General features: G+C 39.4%; 1 protein-coding gene across 12 annotated transcripts in view; it reads left to right on the forward strand.

Annotated features, from left to right (window-relative positions):
• The window catches only part of FAM13A (family with sequence similarity 13 member A), a 323915-nt gene that overhangs the window by 218582 nt on the left and 88477 nt on the right, over window positions 1-16856 (forward strand). For 2 of the 12 annotated variants that reach the window (XM_043871500.1, XM_043871501.1), the window contains exons 1-2: window positions 3893-4546; window positions 6377-6421. The exons of 6 other annotated variants lie outside the window; for them this stretch is intronic. In XM_043871500.1, coding sequence (XP_043727435.1) covers window positions 4518-4546; window positions 6377-6421 — 74 coding nt within the window. In that variant the 5' untranslated portion in view covers window positions 3893-4517. Of the gene's footprint in view, window positions 1-3890; window positions 4547-6376; window positions 6422-16856 lie in introns of those variants that run through there. 4 more of the 12 variants (XM_043871503.1, XM_043871505.1, XM_043871506.1 and 1 more) reach the window with 3 other exon arrangements.

The following is a 16856-nucleotide window of genomic DNA, read 5'->3' on the forward strand; positions in this document are numbered from 1 at the left end:
AGATTCTATCCAAAACTTTCAAAATCTTTTAAGCACTTTACATTACCCAATCTCTCCCAGGCTGTCTATTTCCTTTTCTACACTTCAGCTGGCTTGCAGACTTCTAATTTTCTTACATAACTTCTTCAACAGATTCCAAGTGTTTGGCAATAGGTTTGTTTGCACTTGTGATATCAAGAGCAACAACTGCTCCAAAAATGATGTGGCTTCATTTGTTTTAATTTCAACATCAACTTGAAGCAACTGAAGAACTGAGAACATTTCTTGGCCACATTATTTTGTTTTCATATGTTGTTTTAACATCAGATCGATTTGTTTCCTAAGAAAAAATATGTTGAAATAATTTCTTTCTTACAGGTTTGGTAAGAAAGTGCTTCTCAGGCAAGGTTTCTTCCTCTTATTTTTATCAATCTTTATAAATTGCACTAAGGAGCAAAACCTTCCACAAGATGCTCGTATAGTATTTATAAATGGCAATGACTAAATCTGACAGGACTTTTTGTAATTATGAAGCCAGGATTTTTAGGGAACATATAATTTAGATACCCTGGTACCACTACACGGGATTCTGGCTAAACTTGCTCTCCAGCAATCAGGGTGAGAACACTAGTGAAGTCCAGGGCTCATCAGCAGACAGGATCATTATCGACCACAGCCAATGTCAAAAATAAAGGCGAGGAGGGAGAAGAAACTGAAGGGGTGGTACATGAAGGCAGTCAGCATGTACTGAGAAGTTATACTGTGTTCATTTTAATAGATGTGGAAATGAAGAAGTTATCTTCAGCACGCAGATAGTAAGTGGCTGACATGAAGCTGGCATCTGAATGCCACAGCATTTCCATGATATGAAAGCTTTTAAAGATGATAAATCATTATATTTACTCATCAATAACACACATTATCAACCAGCTACAGGAAAGAAAGAACCCTTTCTTTTGGTCTGAGTTTTATATTTAGATGAGTGCAAATATATTAAATAAGGGCTTCCGAGGTGGCTCACGGTAAAGAATCCTCCTGCAATGCAGGAGACGCAGGTTCAATCCCTGAGTCAGGAAGATCCCTTGCAGAAGGAAATAGCAACCTACTCCAGCATTTTTGCCTGGGAAATCCCATGGACAGAGGAGCCTGGAGGGCTACAGTCCCTGGGGTCACAAAAGAGTTGCACTAAGCAATAACACCATACAGTCTAATAATGGCTGTCGGAACCAAAGACAGACAGTGGACCAGAACAAACCTCTTTTGCTACTCTGAGTCAAGTGTGTGTGTGTGTGTGTGTGTGTGTGTGTGTGTGTGTGTGTGTGTGTGTGTGTGTGTGTGTGTGTGTGTGTGTGTGTGTGTGTGTGTAAGAAGTTTGAGTCCTGTGGGTGTGGATGTGTTCCCCGAGACTAGGAAGAAGTCAAAAAGAACCAAGCAAGGGGTGTGTGTGTGTGTGTGTGTGTGTGTGTGTGTGTTAGGTGTTGGTGGTGGTACTTCAACACTTAATGCAAAGGAGACCAAAGGAATTCACTCATATTTGATGATCTTGACTTTCTTCGTAAATTTAGGAAGCAAAGTAATTAGTGGCATAACAGAGGTTCAGATTTGTAGTATTGGAAATCAGCAGCAGTTTCTTTGGGAATGCCATCAGAAATCAAAGACAGTTACAAGCTTGACACATAGTACTGAGGTTCAGGCCGAGATTAAATAGGACTTTTTAATCTACCCAGTTGCCAGGGTTCTGTGACTTTTCTTTTGCAATGTTTAGCAGCCTGGCAGTAGGTCACCCAGCTGGCAGGATGTATGCAGGGTGAAGAAGCAGAGGATGCTAGTGAACCTGTTTCGGAAAAACTAGATACTAAGGAAAGCCAGCAATGCATCTTTTTTTTAAAGCTGTGTGCTCGTCGGTTTGGGTGCAGGTTGTCCTCCGCGGACATGGACAAACAGTTGGAGCTGGACAGAGAGCTCAGGAGGAGGAGGAGGCGTGGGGAGGCAGCGGTATGCTGGTTATGAGAGGTGCACCTTGTAGGGCTTGTGGAGGAAATGTGGTCCGGGAGGCATGTTTGAGAAGCTGGCCCTGGCAGGGTTCAGAGAGTGGCGCTTCTGCTCCCTGACAATGAAGAATTGACATGCGGGCGTAGGACATGGAGTAATAAAGCTATTCCAGTGATCCAGGACTCTGGGTGTGGTCTGAGAGGAGGAGCTGTGGTCCAAGTATAAATTCAAAAAAGATCTAGTCATGCCCTGAAAATCAACCAAAAGTGAAAAAGGAGGAATTATTATAAATAAACAATAGAGACTTGAAAGGGCAGGTAATTACTGAGTTATAGTGTTAGGTGATTTTCAGAAATGACCACTGACATCTCACTAGTAATATGGCATATTAGGGGGATGTTGACAGGAAGATTTAATGATCAGGAAATGTATGTGGAATCAGATGTTAAAATTTGAACGTTCCTATTCAGTATTTACATCTAGTATGTATTGAATGTAAATTATTATATGATTTAACATATTTTTTTGTAATGCTGGGTCCTTTATTATTGGTCTCATGTCTCTGTTAGCCATACAGTACTGATGTGTTCATAAAATTAAAAGAGAAGATATTGTTTCTATCCCTTGAATTTTAACTATTTCTAAAAATATGTTATCCTATGAAATATTTTAAAAACTCATGTAGACGAGACTAGGCACTATGGTGCACAGCAGGGATCTGAAGCAGACCTGAGCAATCCTGAAACCAGTTTCTGTTCTGCCACTAACTTTCCAGGTGACGTTTCCAAATTGCTTCATTTTCTAGTACCAAGTTTACTCATCAGTGAAATGATATCATGATATGTAACAGTGATTTCCTATCTCCAGAAATGAAGTGTTAAGCAAGATGTAGAGATGCATTTTTGAAAGGTAAAAAACAAGAAATACATAAAACAAGGTTATTGTTACTGGAGAACGATTAGAATTTCTAAGTCTAGAATCAAAACACTGTACTGTTACCTTCAATAAAAGTAAGTTCTGAATTTACTTTAAAACACTTGAAACTTCCATTGTTTTAAATGGCTGATTTTAGTTATTGATTCTATCATAATGTCTGAATATAAGTTTTAGGATGACTAATCCATCGTCATAAATATGATAGAGTATTTAGTCGGACAGTGAATGTTTTTATTAGTAGGTATAGCAAAGGAGAGTAGATGCTTACAGTAGGGCTTTGTGTTCTAAATTCAGAATTATGAGTGATCTGTAAGAAATCTGGGGAAAACTACAGGGGAGAAGGATACCTTTTTGGTCATACAAGCCCCCTCTGTTTCTCAATGTTGTGGACCCTGGCCGTCTGCCCTTGTACTAAAAGCGATGCTCTGGGCTTTGTTGTAACTCTCAGCAAGTCCTATGCTGTGAAGGAAAGCTTAATAAAATATATTTCTAGATTTGTTCTTGCAGTGTTTGAAAGCTATGGATTAACAGTTACGTTCCTAAAACAACACATTAGCATTCCCCACTGAAGAGGAAAATAAGGGAAAGTTAGGTAACTAACAGGCATTTCGCAGCCCTAATGAGAAATTGATTTGGTGTTACCTGTAAAAAAAAAAAAAGAGAGAGAGAGAGAGATCAATAAATAACCAACCTACCAAAAATATGCTGGTGATATTCTCAGAGGAAAATGGGTATTTAAATAAGCACATTCAATTTTATAAGGATAAAATGCAGAAATAATAAGTTGAAACATTTCCATGGGAAATAGTCACACTGATCCCTTGAGACCCTGAGCAGTCAGTCTTAGGACGTGTGTTCTCCCCAGAAATGAGAGCTACGTGCCTTGGGAGATGTCACCAGTGACTAGTAGCCGCCGCAATGTAAACATCAGCAGGAAATAAATATGGGTAGGGCAGGGGTCTAGAAGAGTGCCTGCGTGCCTTCTAGAAGAGTATCACTCCTTTCAGTGTTAGTGGTTTGATTTTTTTCCTTTCTCTTTTTTAAGAAGAAAAGAGGACGCAGCTTATGCCTCCTGTCACAGAAACCTTCGGTTTCAGAGGCAGTGTCTTCCCTTGACAAATGGATTTCCTTGTTGGCAGTCTCAGTACTGAGCCGTCAAGGGACTCTGCCCTTGCCGCCGTTATTGGTTGTTCCCCCAGACTGACAAGCCCGTCTGTGGAAGGGCTCCGAGGAAAGTTTCGAGTTACCAGAATTAGGCAAGCCCGCTGAGGAGCCAGGGGAGGAGCAGCAGCCGCCGCAAAAGAAGCAGCGCCTTTAAGCCTTGCAGCAGCTGCTCCTCTGATTGGCTGGGTGGTTCAGCTGCTTCCCTGGAACAAAGGTCAAAGTGGACTGCGGTGGAAATGTAAGAGAGGCGGCACTTGGAGAAGTTTGGAGGCAGACAGCAGCGGGACACTGGCAGACTGCAGAGCGAGCTGCTTCTGCGGCGGTGAGGTGCAACCTCCCGCCCCCAGCCTGGCCCAGCCGCTGTGAGCAGCCGGTCCCTGCACAGACGCCCCCACTAGGCGCGGAAGAGACAGTTGTGAGGGTCCCTTGCCAATTTCCAGACAAGGATGGCTTGTGAAATCATGCCTCTGCAAAGGTAGTATTCTTTCCTATTTGGGGTTTTTCTTCCGTATTTTCTGAGTGGTATAAAACTATATAACTTTGCCAGCACTTGGCATCTTTCAGTAATCTGCTGCAAACTCAAGACCAGAAAAATGTAAACATATTGCTTCTTATGCTGACACTTATGCCCAACTTCTTATCTTCTTCACTGTTCGGTGAAGAAGAATTAAGTATAAGAAAATAGCTTTGACATCTGAAGAAAAACAGAAACTGAAGGATATATTGAGCAGGTTTAAAATAAAACTGAATTAGAAACTGAATGAGTTTCTAAGTGATGTTGTGAAGCTGCTGCTGCTAAGTCATGTCAGTTGTGTCCGACTCTGTGCGGCCCCATAGATGGCAGCCCACCAGGCTCCCTTCCCTGGGATTCTCCAGGCAAGAATACTGGAGTGGGTTGCCATTTCCGCCGTGAGCTCTAATCTCATTTTGAAGGATGGCGACAGGGGAAAGACATTTTAAAAATGTATTTTAGGAGCCCTCTGTGTTGAATTTTATTATCTAGACAAGGATTTTCTATCAATAAGTACTTTATAATACATGGACATAGTTGCTAAGGAGATTATTTCCCCATGAATGATTCTAGATAGGTTTATTACACAGATGACACCTTTAAACAAACAAACCAAACTGCTCTGTAAGAATGATTGAGCACAAGGCTCTGTTTTCTTCATTAATGATTGTAATATAGATTGGGGGGTGGGGTGGAGGAGTTATACTAAAACAGAGAAAAGTAGGTTTAAACAAAGGGCATGTCAAAAAGATCACTGCTGGTAAATTAAGTGAATAAGGTGTCCTGGAATGTTGAAGCTGGAAGTCACCTCCGAGGTGACGGAGTCCAGCCCTCCAGTTTCACAACGGGAAAACGAGGCTTGGAGTAAGTCCTCAGTTGCCCAAGGTCATGTTTTAGGATTTTTAGGATGTCTTTTGCCAGTCATGTTATTCTATTTCAGCTACAACTGCTGTAAATACAGTGGTATTTGATTCTATGTAAATGCTTCCTCCACGAAAACTATAGAGAGTTTTATTAATGGAAGTGATTTTAAAAGTCACATAGTAAATATGGTTTATCCATAAGAGGAAAACCTAGACAAAATATGAATTTCTTTTTTAAAAACCATTTTACCAGATGGTCATGTTCTAACATGAAAATAAGGTAAACTGAAGTTGAGTGTTCATTGCAAAATGGTTCCTGCAGATGTACCCTGTGAGATAAAACGGTATAATTGTTTTTCTTTCACTGTAATGACAACTGCACTGTAATGGAACTTGATGCGGATGTCCCTGGAATTCCTTTTCTAAAATTGATAACCCAAGGGAGCAGAAAGTGATCGATGGATAGATCTGAAATTTGTCTATATTAATTCAGTGGGAAGGGCCATGCATTTGGAACTTGCAAGAAGACTAAAAACTAATGTACACTTTTTGGACTGTTGATGTGGTTTCCAACTTTAAAGCTGGGGGCCTATTTTTTTCTTATAATGGTGTCAGTTCTTACGTGTCTTAAGCACATCCTTTCTAGAACTGAACTCTAATAAGCTGTACAATGATATAATAACTGTTAAGAAAATAGATCTGTATTCTGCTAAAATATTGTTTAGGGAGTTAAGTTGATGAAAGCTAAAATAGAATCCACGTAATTTCTTCCAAACTTATTAGTCCTTAGTCTTTATTAATTATTAGTCCTTATAAATAAACCTATATAAGAGGAATAATGTGAATTTGCATTCAAGATTGCTGATCACTGTATTCACTGTCTCCCTATGTCTGCGGATTTAATTTGGTTACCTTGCAATCCTCACTGCAGCCTGTGCCTGCCTGTGATCAAACACCTCTTGAAGGCAAGGAACAGGTAGGCTTGTGTGGTTCTCTTTGTTAAGGAAAGTTAAGTGCTTATGCAGAAAGCTTTCTGGTTTCTACACGTAATTGCTTCTTCCAAACCCAATACAGTGTCTTTGGCTAAGGATTTCTGTGATCTCTAGTAGAGATGACTGTTGCCAGCCACCCCCACTGTTATCCTGCCTGGAGCAGAAAAGTTGCAGAGTCTTGCGTTGTGGGCTCAATGCATTGTTCCATTCTATTTAAGAACACTGAGGGACTAGAAACTGAATTAACAGTGGATGAGGGAAAGAATAGCTTTAAATACCAGTTAAGAGAAACTCATGCTCACTTATGTTTGTATTGAGCAGAGAGTCCAGTGCTTCTCATACTTTAGATGCATGAGAATTACCTGGGGAACTTATTTTAAAATCAGTGTCTTTCTGCTCCTCTCTTTCCCTAGACTTACTGAATCTGAATCTGGGTGTGACAGGGAAGTATCGACATTTTAACAAGCTTCCTGAAAGTAAATATGGTACAAATGGTCCACACACTCAGAGAAACACTGATCTAAACTCTAGTTAATGATTATAACTTATATAAAGCCATTGACAGCAGGTATATATAAGATACTAACACTATACTACTCAGCATCCCTAAATAACATGTTGAATATCAGGACCTATGTGAAGTGTCTTTGTCTTAATTGATGTTTTCATTTACTAGACGGTCAGTGTTACCTATTAAAACAAAAGATACTCACAATGTTTTTTAATATTTTCTTTATGACTGAATACTACTCTGTATTGCCAGTGGTACTAAAGGAATGAAAACACAGTTCTGCTTCAAAGAGCTCACATGCTAGTGAGAACGCAGACACATTACCAGACAATTACAATACATGTGGTGAATTCCGTAATGGGCATTATAATTAACGTAATAATAGAGATGTACCTGCGTGGATAATATTACCCTATGTTTTATTTAACCTCATATAACTGCATGATCTTTTTAGAGGGCATGTTTGTACCCCAGTGTCTGCTTAGCTTGTAATTCCCATGAGTGACTTTTTAGCCTTTCTTAGCATGTTATGAAAGTATATAGAAGATAAATTTGTTACTGCTAATCAGTAACTAAGATGACAATAACAGATTGAAGGCTAAGAATGAAGTAAAATACTTTGGTTCCCATTAATGTATTTTACTATCTGTTTATAACTTAACATAATTTGCAGACTTTCTCCAGGATGGAAGTGACTATGTTGCAACTCACCATTTTTAGAAAAACTGCAAAGGCTGAATGTTTAAAATTTGATCCTCTGTAAAGAACTCAGTTCTTAAAGTTCACTTCAAAATGACTTAAACTAATGATCGATCTTATAATACATCTATTGAGATAGTTAAATTATTCTAGTTATTTTTAGAAATACTAAAATATTTGTGTTGTATAACATTGTATGGATATTCTTGCCAGCTAAAAAAGTGCTTCCAAGGAAATAGAATAATACCAGAATTAAGTAGAGAAACTATATAAAGAATTGAAGCAAGTTTTTTCTCAGGTACTAAATTTACCTTCAGGGCTTACCTGGTGAGCTCAGCAGGAGACGCAAGTTTAGTTCCTTGGTTGGGAAGATACCCTGGAGAAAGAAGTGGCAATCCACTTCAGTATTCTTGCATGGAAAATCTTCTGGACAGAGGAGCCTGGAAGGCTACAGTCCATGCGGTTACAAAAGAATCAGACAAGACTTAGCGACTAAACAACAACAAATTTACTTTCTATCACTAAAGAGATAGTTTATTAGACTCTAGACTTTACTTATACCTCAAGCTCTTTTCGTGATTCATATTTCATAGTATTTTTTTCCTTGGATATTGTGGATCTGTAGGTAAGGATCTCCATTTCATATGTAGAAGATTTCAATAGGCTAAGAAATAGTCTTTGCTCACTCTTATGTCCATGACAAAGCTCTCAACTTCACAGCGGTATTTTGATTTGCTAGATTAACTTTCAGATAGTCACTAACTCATCTTGTGGCCACAAAAACTAATGATGGAAGATGAAGTTAAGTGCGCTAATGACTAATCTAGATCCCTTTGATTTTAATGCATTGTCATCTGCTTTCACATCCCTTTTTCCGCCCTTTTTCCGCTAGATTTATTTATAAAAGTGGGAAATTGAGATGAATGTCAGTATAACTCTCTTTTAATTACTTCCTCAAACAAATTATGATATACAATATACATTATTGAATATTTATTTCATGATGGTGAAATATACCAAATTGCAAATTGCAATGGCTCTTTAAGAAGATTTATAGCAACAGTATTAATTAACATATATTAGTGATCCAACATGGGAAAATTTCACTGAACCTCTTATCAACAGAATCCATCTGGCCTTTCTAAGTATTGGTTTTTGGAATATTCTTTTGCAAACAAGTAAACATTGGTAACATGGGGATGATGGGGAACTTAGCCAAGGAACAACCCCGGCAGTAATGGGCCAGCTTGTGAATCTCCTGTGTGATGTTAGAGAGCCCTCTACTGTTTGTGGTGGTGATGCCTTAGGTTAATTTATCTGAACACTCGTGCTATTCCAAACTTGTTGGCACTTTGATAGCACTCAACCTCCCCAACCGTCCCCTCTGTGGCCCACCTCAGTCTCAGAGGGAGTTAAAAGCTGCCTTACCTCAAGTCTGGGTTAACCCTTCTGGGGTTGAGTATCTGAACTTTGATTTCATCACCAGTATGGTCTGTGTTTGGTAGAAATGAGAATGAGTGAGAACAGGGAAGACCTCCATGGGCTCTGCTGTCACGTGATAGCTGCAGTGGCTCTGAAGTCTAAATATTTGCTATTTACCCCAAACAAAGAAGCTAGTTCAAATTAAAGTGATGGTTATGCTTAAATTTTACAGAGATCACCCTGTCTAAACTACTGGAAAAAAAAGGACAGGTATTAGAGAGTCAGCAGAAAACACTGGGGAAAGCAATGAAAAGATAGTAAACTTGCTGTCAAGAAACATATCCAGATATCCAGACACTGACAGTGAGTTAGCCATGTGAATTTGGGCAAGTCATTTTCTTTACCTATAAAGTGGGGGTGATAATGCCTAACATACTTACTTAGAGGGGAAATTTTGTGGTTAAAGAATATTATAGTTCTTTGTAAATGATAAAACTATTCAAATTCATATACTGGAGTTTTAGTCCCTGGTGTGATGGTATGTTGAAGCGGGACCTTTGGGAATAATTGGGTTTGCATGAGCTCATGGAGGTGGGACTCCCATGATAGGATTGGTGCCCTTACGAGGAGATAAAGGTAGCAGAGCACAATCTCCCCATCCACCAACCCCATCCAGGTGGAGGTGCAGTAAGAAGATGGCAGTCTGCAAGCCAGAGAGCGCTCTCAGCAGAACCTGACCATGCTGGCACCCTAATCTCAGACTTCCAATCTCTGGAAATGTGAGAAGTCAGTGTTTCTGTTGTTGAAGCCACCCAATCTGTGGCACCTTGTTATAGCAAACCATTAAGAATGGTTGTAAAGTGAAAGTGTTAGTTGCTGAGCTGTGTCTGACTCTTTGCAACCCCATGGCCTGTAGCCTGCCAGGCTCCTCTGTCCTTGGGATTCTCCAGGCAATAATACTAGAGTGGGTAGCCATTCCCTTCTCCAAGGGATCTTCCCAACCCAGGGATTGAACCCAGGTCTCCTGTACTGCAGGCAGATTCTTTACCGTCTGAACTACCAGGGTAATAGTTGAAAGAAGTTAGTTTGAAAAAAAAAAAAAAGTTTACTATTCCCTTTTGCAGGTATCACCTATTCTTTTGCTTTTGTTTCAGAGCCAAAGATTAGGAAATATTTCAATGTATTTGCTAATGTTCTAAAAATATTCTCTTATCCATTAATATCAACCCACTCAAAAAAGAAACTTACTGTATATTACATTCTAAATTGCTGCCTCCCGAAGGTGATCTTGCTCTATCTATAATAATGATAAACAGCACTTTGCTGAACAAGAATCTCAGAGACAAATGAAAGCTTGCAGCTGGCTTGAAAACAGTTTTGTGACTAAACCAAAACTTTCTTTAAGCTCCACACAAAGCTTTGGGTTTGCAATGAAGTGAAAAAATTTTCTTTTCCTGCTCTCAAGCCAGAACAAACACATAGAGTATGTGGCAAGCCCGTATTCAAACATTGCCTTGCCCGAACATATCCTTTTCTGGGTTCACAGCACCCTACAGAAGGTACAGTGTTTACATTACTGGCGCAATGGCAGCACTCCCACCTCTAACTGTGCAGTGGGAGAAAATAAATTCTCTAAATAAGGGTGGGAGAAAGCCCATGGCACAGTTGCAGTTCAATTAAGTTTGGAATAGCAGGGAGCAAGCTTAAAATAATCAACATATAGCTCTCTGAGAATGCATCCAGTTGGGAAACTTAATTTTACAAATTATAAACGGTGTATGTTTTCAAAATGCATAATCACATGGTCGTGTCAGCACTCAGCATGGTCTGAGTGATGCTGATTTTATTCCTCAGCCACTGACAGAACACCCGGAATGTTCTGGGTACCTTGCTAGGTGCTGGGATGCGGGTGGGGCGGGGGTGGATAAAGATCAGTCCAGGAGGTGAGGCCAGCTTCCAAATTCTGGAATTTTGGCATCATGTGCTGGGCTCTGGTTTATGGCTGTGGACAGAGTGTCTGGGAACCTGCATGGAGAAGTCGCTCTCCTCTCCAGGATGATGGAGATGGCCTCCCAGATTAGATGACATTTGAGCTGAGAGATGAAGTATTTACCAGGCAGAGAGAGAAGTGCCGGAAGCATTCAAGACAGAGGGAACAACACGTACAGACAGGGTTACGAAAGTGCAGTGCGAGGTTGATGGAAGCTCGCTGCCCTTGCGTGCCAGGTTCGGACATCTGGATTTCACCCCAAAGACAAAGAGGAAACAGGAGAGGCTTTCAGGTTAGGAAGATAAATCTGATGGCAGTATTAAGGAGAAACTGGTCTGGGTGGCAGGGGAAAATGAGTAAGGCAGTGGAAATGGAAAGGAAAGGTCAGATTCAAGAGATCTGTCTCTTTTTGAGATAGAATCAGTGCAGTTTGGTGACCGACCGTGAGTGGAGGTGAGGGATTCTTTTTCTAAGGAGAGCAGTTGGCTGTTAATGCAACTGAAATATTATAACAGGAATGAGGACTCTGTCTGGTGACTTCTGAACACATCTCCAGCCAGGATCCCCTGTAAAGTGCGGTGTGAGACTCGGCTGTGTCAGCCAATGCGCAGGTAGTAATGCAGGTAGTAATAGTTTCCTTTTGACTTTCTCACTGTAGGAAAAGATGCGAAAGAGACAGAAGGTAAAGCAGCCCCACCCCTCCCTGCTTAAAAGCTTTACATCCTGTTGCTGACAGGCACACACCCTCACCAGTCCCCTCCAGTTCCCTAGAGATTGAACAACGTTCATTAGAAGGGCATCCAGGGATAGAACTCGCTGGGTAGAGGGGCTGAAATAGAGTAAGATGCTCCCTAGTTCCTTCCAAGTATACTAGTTCTTTGAATCAAAGAGACAGAATATAGGCGATAAAGAATGCCACAGCATTAGTAATCTCTAGAAGCCCTCAATTGTGTCTGACTCTTTGCGACCCCATGGACTGTAGACCACCAGGTTCCTCTGCCCATGGAATTTTCTAGGCAAGAATACTGGAGTGGGTAGCCATTTCCTACCCCAGGGGATCTTTCCAACCAAGGAATTGAACTCACATCTCTTGCGTCTTCTGCATTGGCAGGTAGATTCTTTACCACTAGCGCAACCTGGGAAGCCCAGGTCAGTAAGGAAGGCGAAATCAAAAAGACCATGGGTCCCTGAGTCTCCTTCTTGACACCATCTGTGGTATAAACAGGAAAAGAATATTGAAGAGACCTGGAAATCCTTTATCAGCTCCCCCACACTCACCTAGAACAACTTTCTCACATCCATATTGCTAGATATATCTGGACCTGCTTTCTCTCTGATTTTCTCTGTGATCCAGGCTCAACAAAATCTGTACTTTTTTGGCCCAGAGCTGATTCTGACAGTGGGGCAGAAAAAAGAGTGTTTGCTGTCTGTCCTACAAGAATGTAGATCTTAATTCAGCAGCATTCATTGTGTATTAATTATGCCTCAAGCCAGGCCGATGTGTTTTTAGCATAGCATTTTTCAACTGTAGGTCATGACCTTTTGGTGGTCATAAAACCAGTTTAGCAGATTGTGACCAGTGTTTTATATAATTTTATGTAAGTGAAATATGACAGAATAGAAAATATCCCAAGTAAGAATAATGCTATGAAACGTGTGTCCCTTTTATGTGTCTCTGTACTGTCACAATGTAAAATGTGTCTCTAACTAGATCGTGGCCAAAGTTTTTCAAAACACTGACTCTGGAGTGCTTATTGAGAATAATTTATTTGAATGAGAGGTTACTACAGGCCTGGAAGTCAAATCCCCATGTCAATGTGGGAAACCGATTCTAGTTTTAGCATTCCTACAAATGAAATTCCAGAGTACAACCTATGTGTAAGATAGAGACACTTTTGTTAGGCAGATTCTTAATTCTGGATTTGGTAGGGGGGCGGGGAAATATTTTAGTAGAATTGTTAGTTTCCTAGCACAGCTGTGAAAAAACAAACGGGGTAGCTGAGAATAACAGAAATTTATTGTCTCACTTCTAGAGGCCAGAAATCCCAAATTAACATGTTGGCAGGGCTGGGCTCCCTCAAAAGACCCTGGGAAATGAGTTGTCCCTGGCCTCTCTCCTTACTTCCAAGAGTTTTTGGTTGGTGGCAGCACAATTCCAGTCTTCACATGGTGTGCTTCCTGTGTGTGTATCCACCCCTGCCTGCTCTGAAAGGGTGCTGGTTGTATGAGTTAGAACCCATTGCAGTAGCTTTAACTTGATCACCTCTGTAAAGACTATTTTCAAACATGATCATATCCTGAGTTTCTTGGGATTAGGGGATACTATTTTTGCGGAGATACTATTCATCCCCAAAAAATATATTTCAAATTTGTACTAAGCAATCAAGAAAAGAATTATTTCCGTATCTTACTGGGGGGAGAGTTGCAAATTTTTGGAAGCCTTTTGTTTGTTTTGCTTCCAAAGCATAATACTACTCTTCATGTTAGCTAAAATTTCTAGTCTTGTGAACATTAACAATTTCAGCTCTTTGCATTTACCCATTGGTCAGGAAAACCTATTTGCTCTTGAATTTAAGTGGTTTGTTTTTATTTCTCCTGGCAGCTAAGTGTTGCTTTCTTGGTTACAGCATACAAATAATAAAACTGTAAGCGAAGTTGCTTGGGTTTATAATAAAGAAGCATACATATAGCTACAAAAATGTACCCCTGAACTTACAGGGGCAAACAGTTGGCCAGAAGTTGATCTGAAAACTCATAACGTTTGTTTTCCAAAAGTAACAGGGAGGATGTTTTCTACTGTGTTCCTGAATGGAGCTGAACCAAAAATCTGAGTAGCAGAACACCAGCTGCTACATCACACCCCAAATGGAGGGTTATAAATGCTATAAATGGGGGGATTATAAATGTTAATGCCTGAGACTGTGGATAAATCAAAAAGGCTCAAGTATGGCACTTTATTTTTTGCAGAAGGAAGGAAAGAAAATATGCTAATTCTCACTCACTTCATTATCCTTGAAGAAATTTCATCTAAGAAAATTCTTCCATTTAGCACATTTGTTGCAACATGAGGGGAAAACCTGAATTCCAGAGAAAATGTTTACTTAATACTTTTAATTTTGTCCTTTCACTAGTCCCTCCCTTTTTCTCCTCCTTTGGCTGTTTGTGTTTTTTAAGCCCCAGTAGATTTTTTTTTTTCTGGTTTTTCAGTGAGTGGAACTAATCCTTACCTATTTTGCTGTACATTTCAATACCCAAGGAACACTTACAAACTGTTTTGTCTAGCTCAAATCACTTGAAAATGTAGTTAAAGTGTGTAGCTAAATATGCAGATTATGTTAATTTGGGGGGTAGCCAGCCACATTAACCAATTAGTAAGTTGGACTAATTGGAACATTTATCGTGACAGTTCAAAACGGAATTGAATGGAATGGTGATTTGATCCAGTAATTGAGGGTCCATTCTGAATACCTCAGTCTGGGAATTCTCCCAACAGTATTTGGTTTTTCTTAGGCATAGAAAGCGCCACGTTTTTCGCAGTTTCAGTTAGCTTGCTGTGTAATTAAATCGATAGGCTTTGCACTCTGTGGCTTCAGTTTAGAAATGAGTGCAGCTCAGGAAGAGATCGTTAAGTCTAGGTGTCATCCATTTAGGTGCATTTACCAATGTTGAGTCACATCAAAAGGTAAGTTAGTATAGCACAGGAAACTCTACTCAATATTTTGTAATGATCTTTATGGGAAAGAATCTGAAAAAGAAAGGATATATGTATATGTGTAAATGAATCACTTTACTGTACCCCTGAAACCTACACAACATTGTAAGTCAACTATACTCCAAGGTAAACTAAAAATTAACTGTAAAAAAGGTAAGTTAGATAGGCCCCCACTAACCCTTCTATCTTTGTTATTGCTCTTCTCAGCTGTAGCTTCTTAGATTTGGACTGTTACTTGGGTCTATTTGATAAATGTTCTCCCCACAGGCAGCTGTTGTGAGAGAATATAACACCACATGTCTAAGGACATTAAGCACTCAATGGCCTGATGAACATGAGATGATTGCTCAAATTTCTCAATGTATTTGAATTTTTTTAAAAAAAGCAAAGCAATTGGCTGCTTAAACTTGGCTATTATTCAGAGTCAGCAAACAAGAAATAATTAAAATATGGTGTTTTTACTAGTAACCAAGGAAGAAATTGAATGAATTCCAAGTTGTTACAGTTTGTCATTGGCTTGATTTCATGACACACACTCCCCTTTTCATTCACAGTACATGTGCTTATTTTTAAAAGTTGAAAGTAGGTCTGAATTAATTCTCAATTCAAAATTTAGGCAAAAAATTACAACTCAACATCACTGGACATGCCTGAGATTGATGTAAAGCTAGGAACAGGCATAAATAACTCTATAAATAGGTGCTTGAGGGCATATAATAATAGTCCAATATTCCTGTTGCACAGAGGTAGAAATGGTGATCTTTTCAAGTGTTTTACATTCCAATGTGTAAATTTTGTGGAAAAGTTTATTTTCTCTGTCCTATTTGGAAGAATTGTCCTTGGCCATTTTTCCTTGAACTTGCTTTTAAAATCTGTGCATAAAATTGATTTTTAGAATTAATAGACTTTATCTGAAATCAATGCTTTAGTTGTTTCAGAATTTATAGTGTAGTCAAGATTACATTACTTTTATGAAAGGGAAAATAGAAATAGGCTAATTAACTATCAAAATTAATTATTTTCCTCATTTTCTTTTCAAATTTTATTTTTATTCTTGGGTACTGTGCATAGATTGCTGTCCCATTGACTGCTACTGACTAAGCAAATCTAATAGTGAGTTAATACTGAGTCTGGTTCATTTCATTTAAATAACAGTGCTTACATTTTCTTTTTTGAAACATTTAACACTGCTCAAAATTTAAGGACATATCCAAATTAAGAATTTCTGATTTTGTCTTTTATTGACAAACTTGTGCAAAAATAGGTAGAGACATGGATGTAGGAAGCGGACATATGGATGGGAGTGGGGAGGGAAAGGGGGGATGAATTAGGAGATTGGTATTGATATATATACACTATTATATATAAAATAACTAATGAGAACCTAATGTATAGAATAGGGAACTGCACTCAATGCTCGGTGCTGACCTAGGTAGGTTTAGTCTGTCAGTCTTGTGAACCCATAGACCGTAGCGTGCGAGGCTCCTTTGTCCGTTGAATTTTCTAAGCAAGAATTCTGGAGTAAATTGCCATTTCTTTCTCCAGATCTTCCCGGCCCAGGGATCAAACTTGGGTCTCCTGCATTGCAGGCAGACACTTTTTACCAGCTGAGCCCTGACGGAAGGACTGGGGTGACCTAAACGGGAAGGAAATACAAAGAGGGGATATATGTATACATACAAATGATTCACTTTTCTGTACAGCAGGAACTAATACAACATTGTAAAGCAATTATACTCCAAAAAATAATTAAAAATATATTTGCTCATGATTTAAAAACTCATGTTTCTGTCAAGAGGCATTCTTGACATAGTACCAATACATTTTAATAAATTAATCACCTTGTACGTGCTATCAGGCATAAAGCATTATGAGTGGACTTTGACTAAGGTTGGTATAGAGTTGCGATAATCAGAAGCATGGCATAGAGATTATAAAGTGCACAAGATGTTGTGCCAGAATGAGGACATTCATCCCATCATATTTTGATAAGTTAAAATTGAAGGCAAGGCAGAGAACAATAAAAAATATGTTTGTTGTTTGCACATCACTAGCTGTGTGATCTGAATAAGTTATGTGCCTGCT

The sequence above is a fragment of the Cervus elaphus genome, chromosome 17 (assembly GCF_910594005.1).
Source record: "Cervus elaphus chromosome 17, mCerEla1.1, whole genome shotgun sequence".
Lineage (NCBI taxonomy): Eukaryota > Metazoa > Chordata > Mammalia > Artiodactyla > Cervidae > Cervus > Cervus elaphus.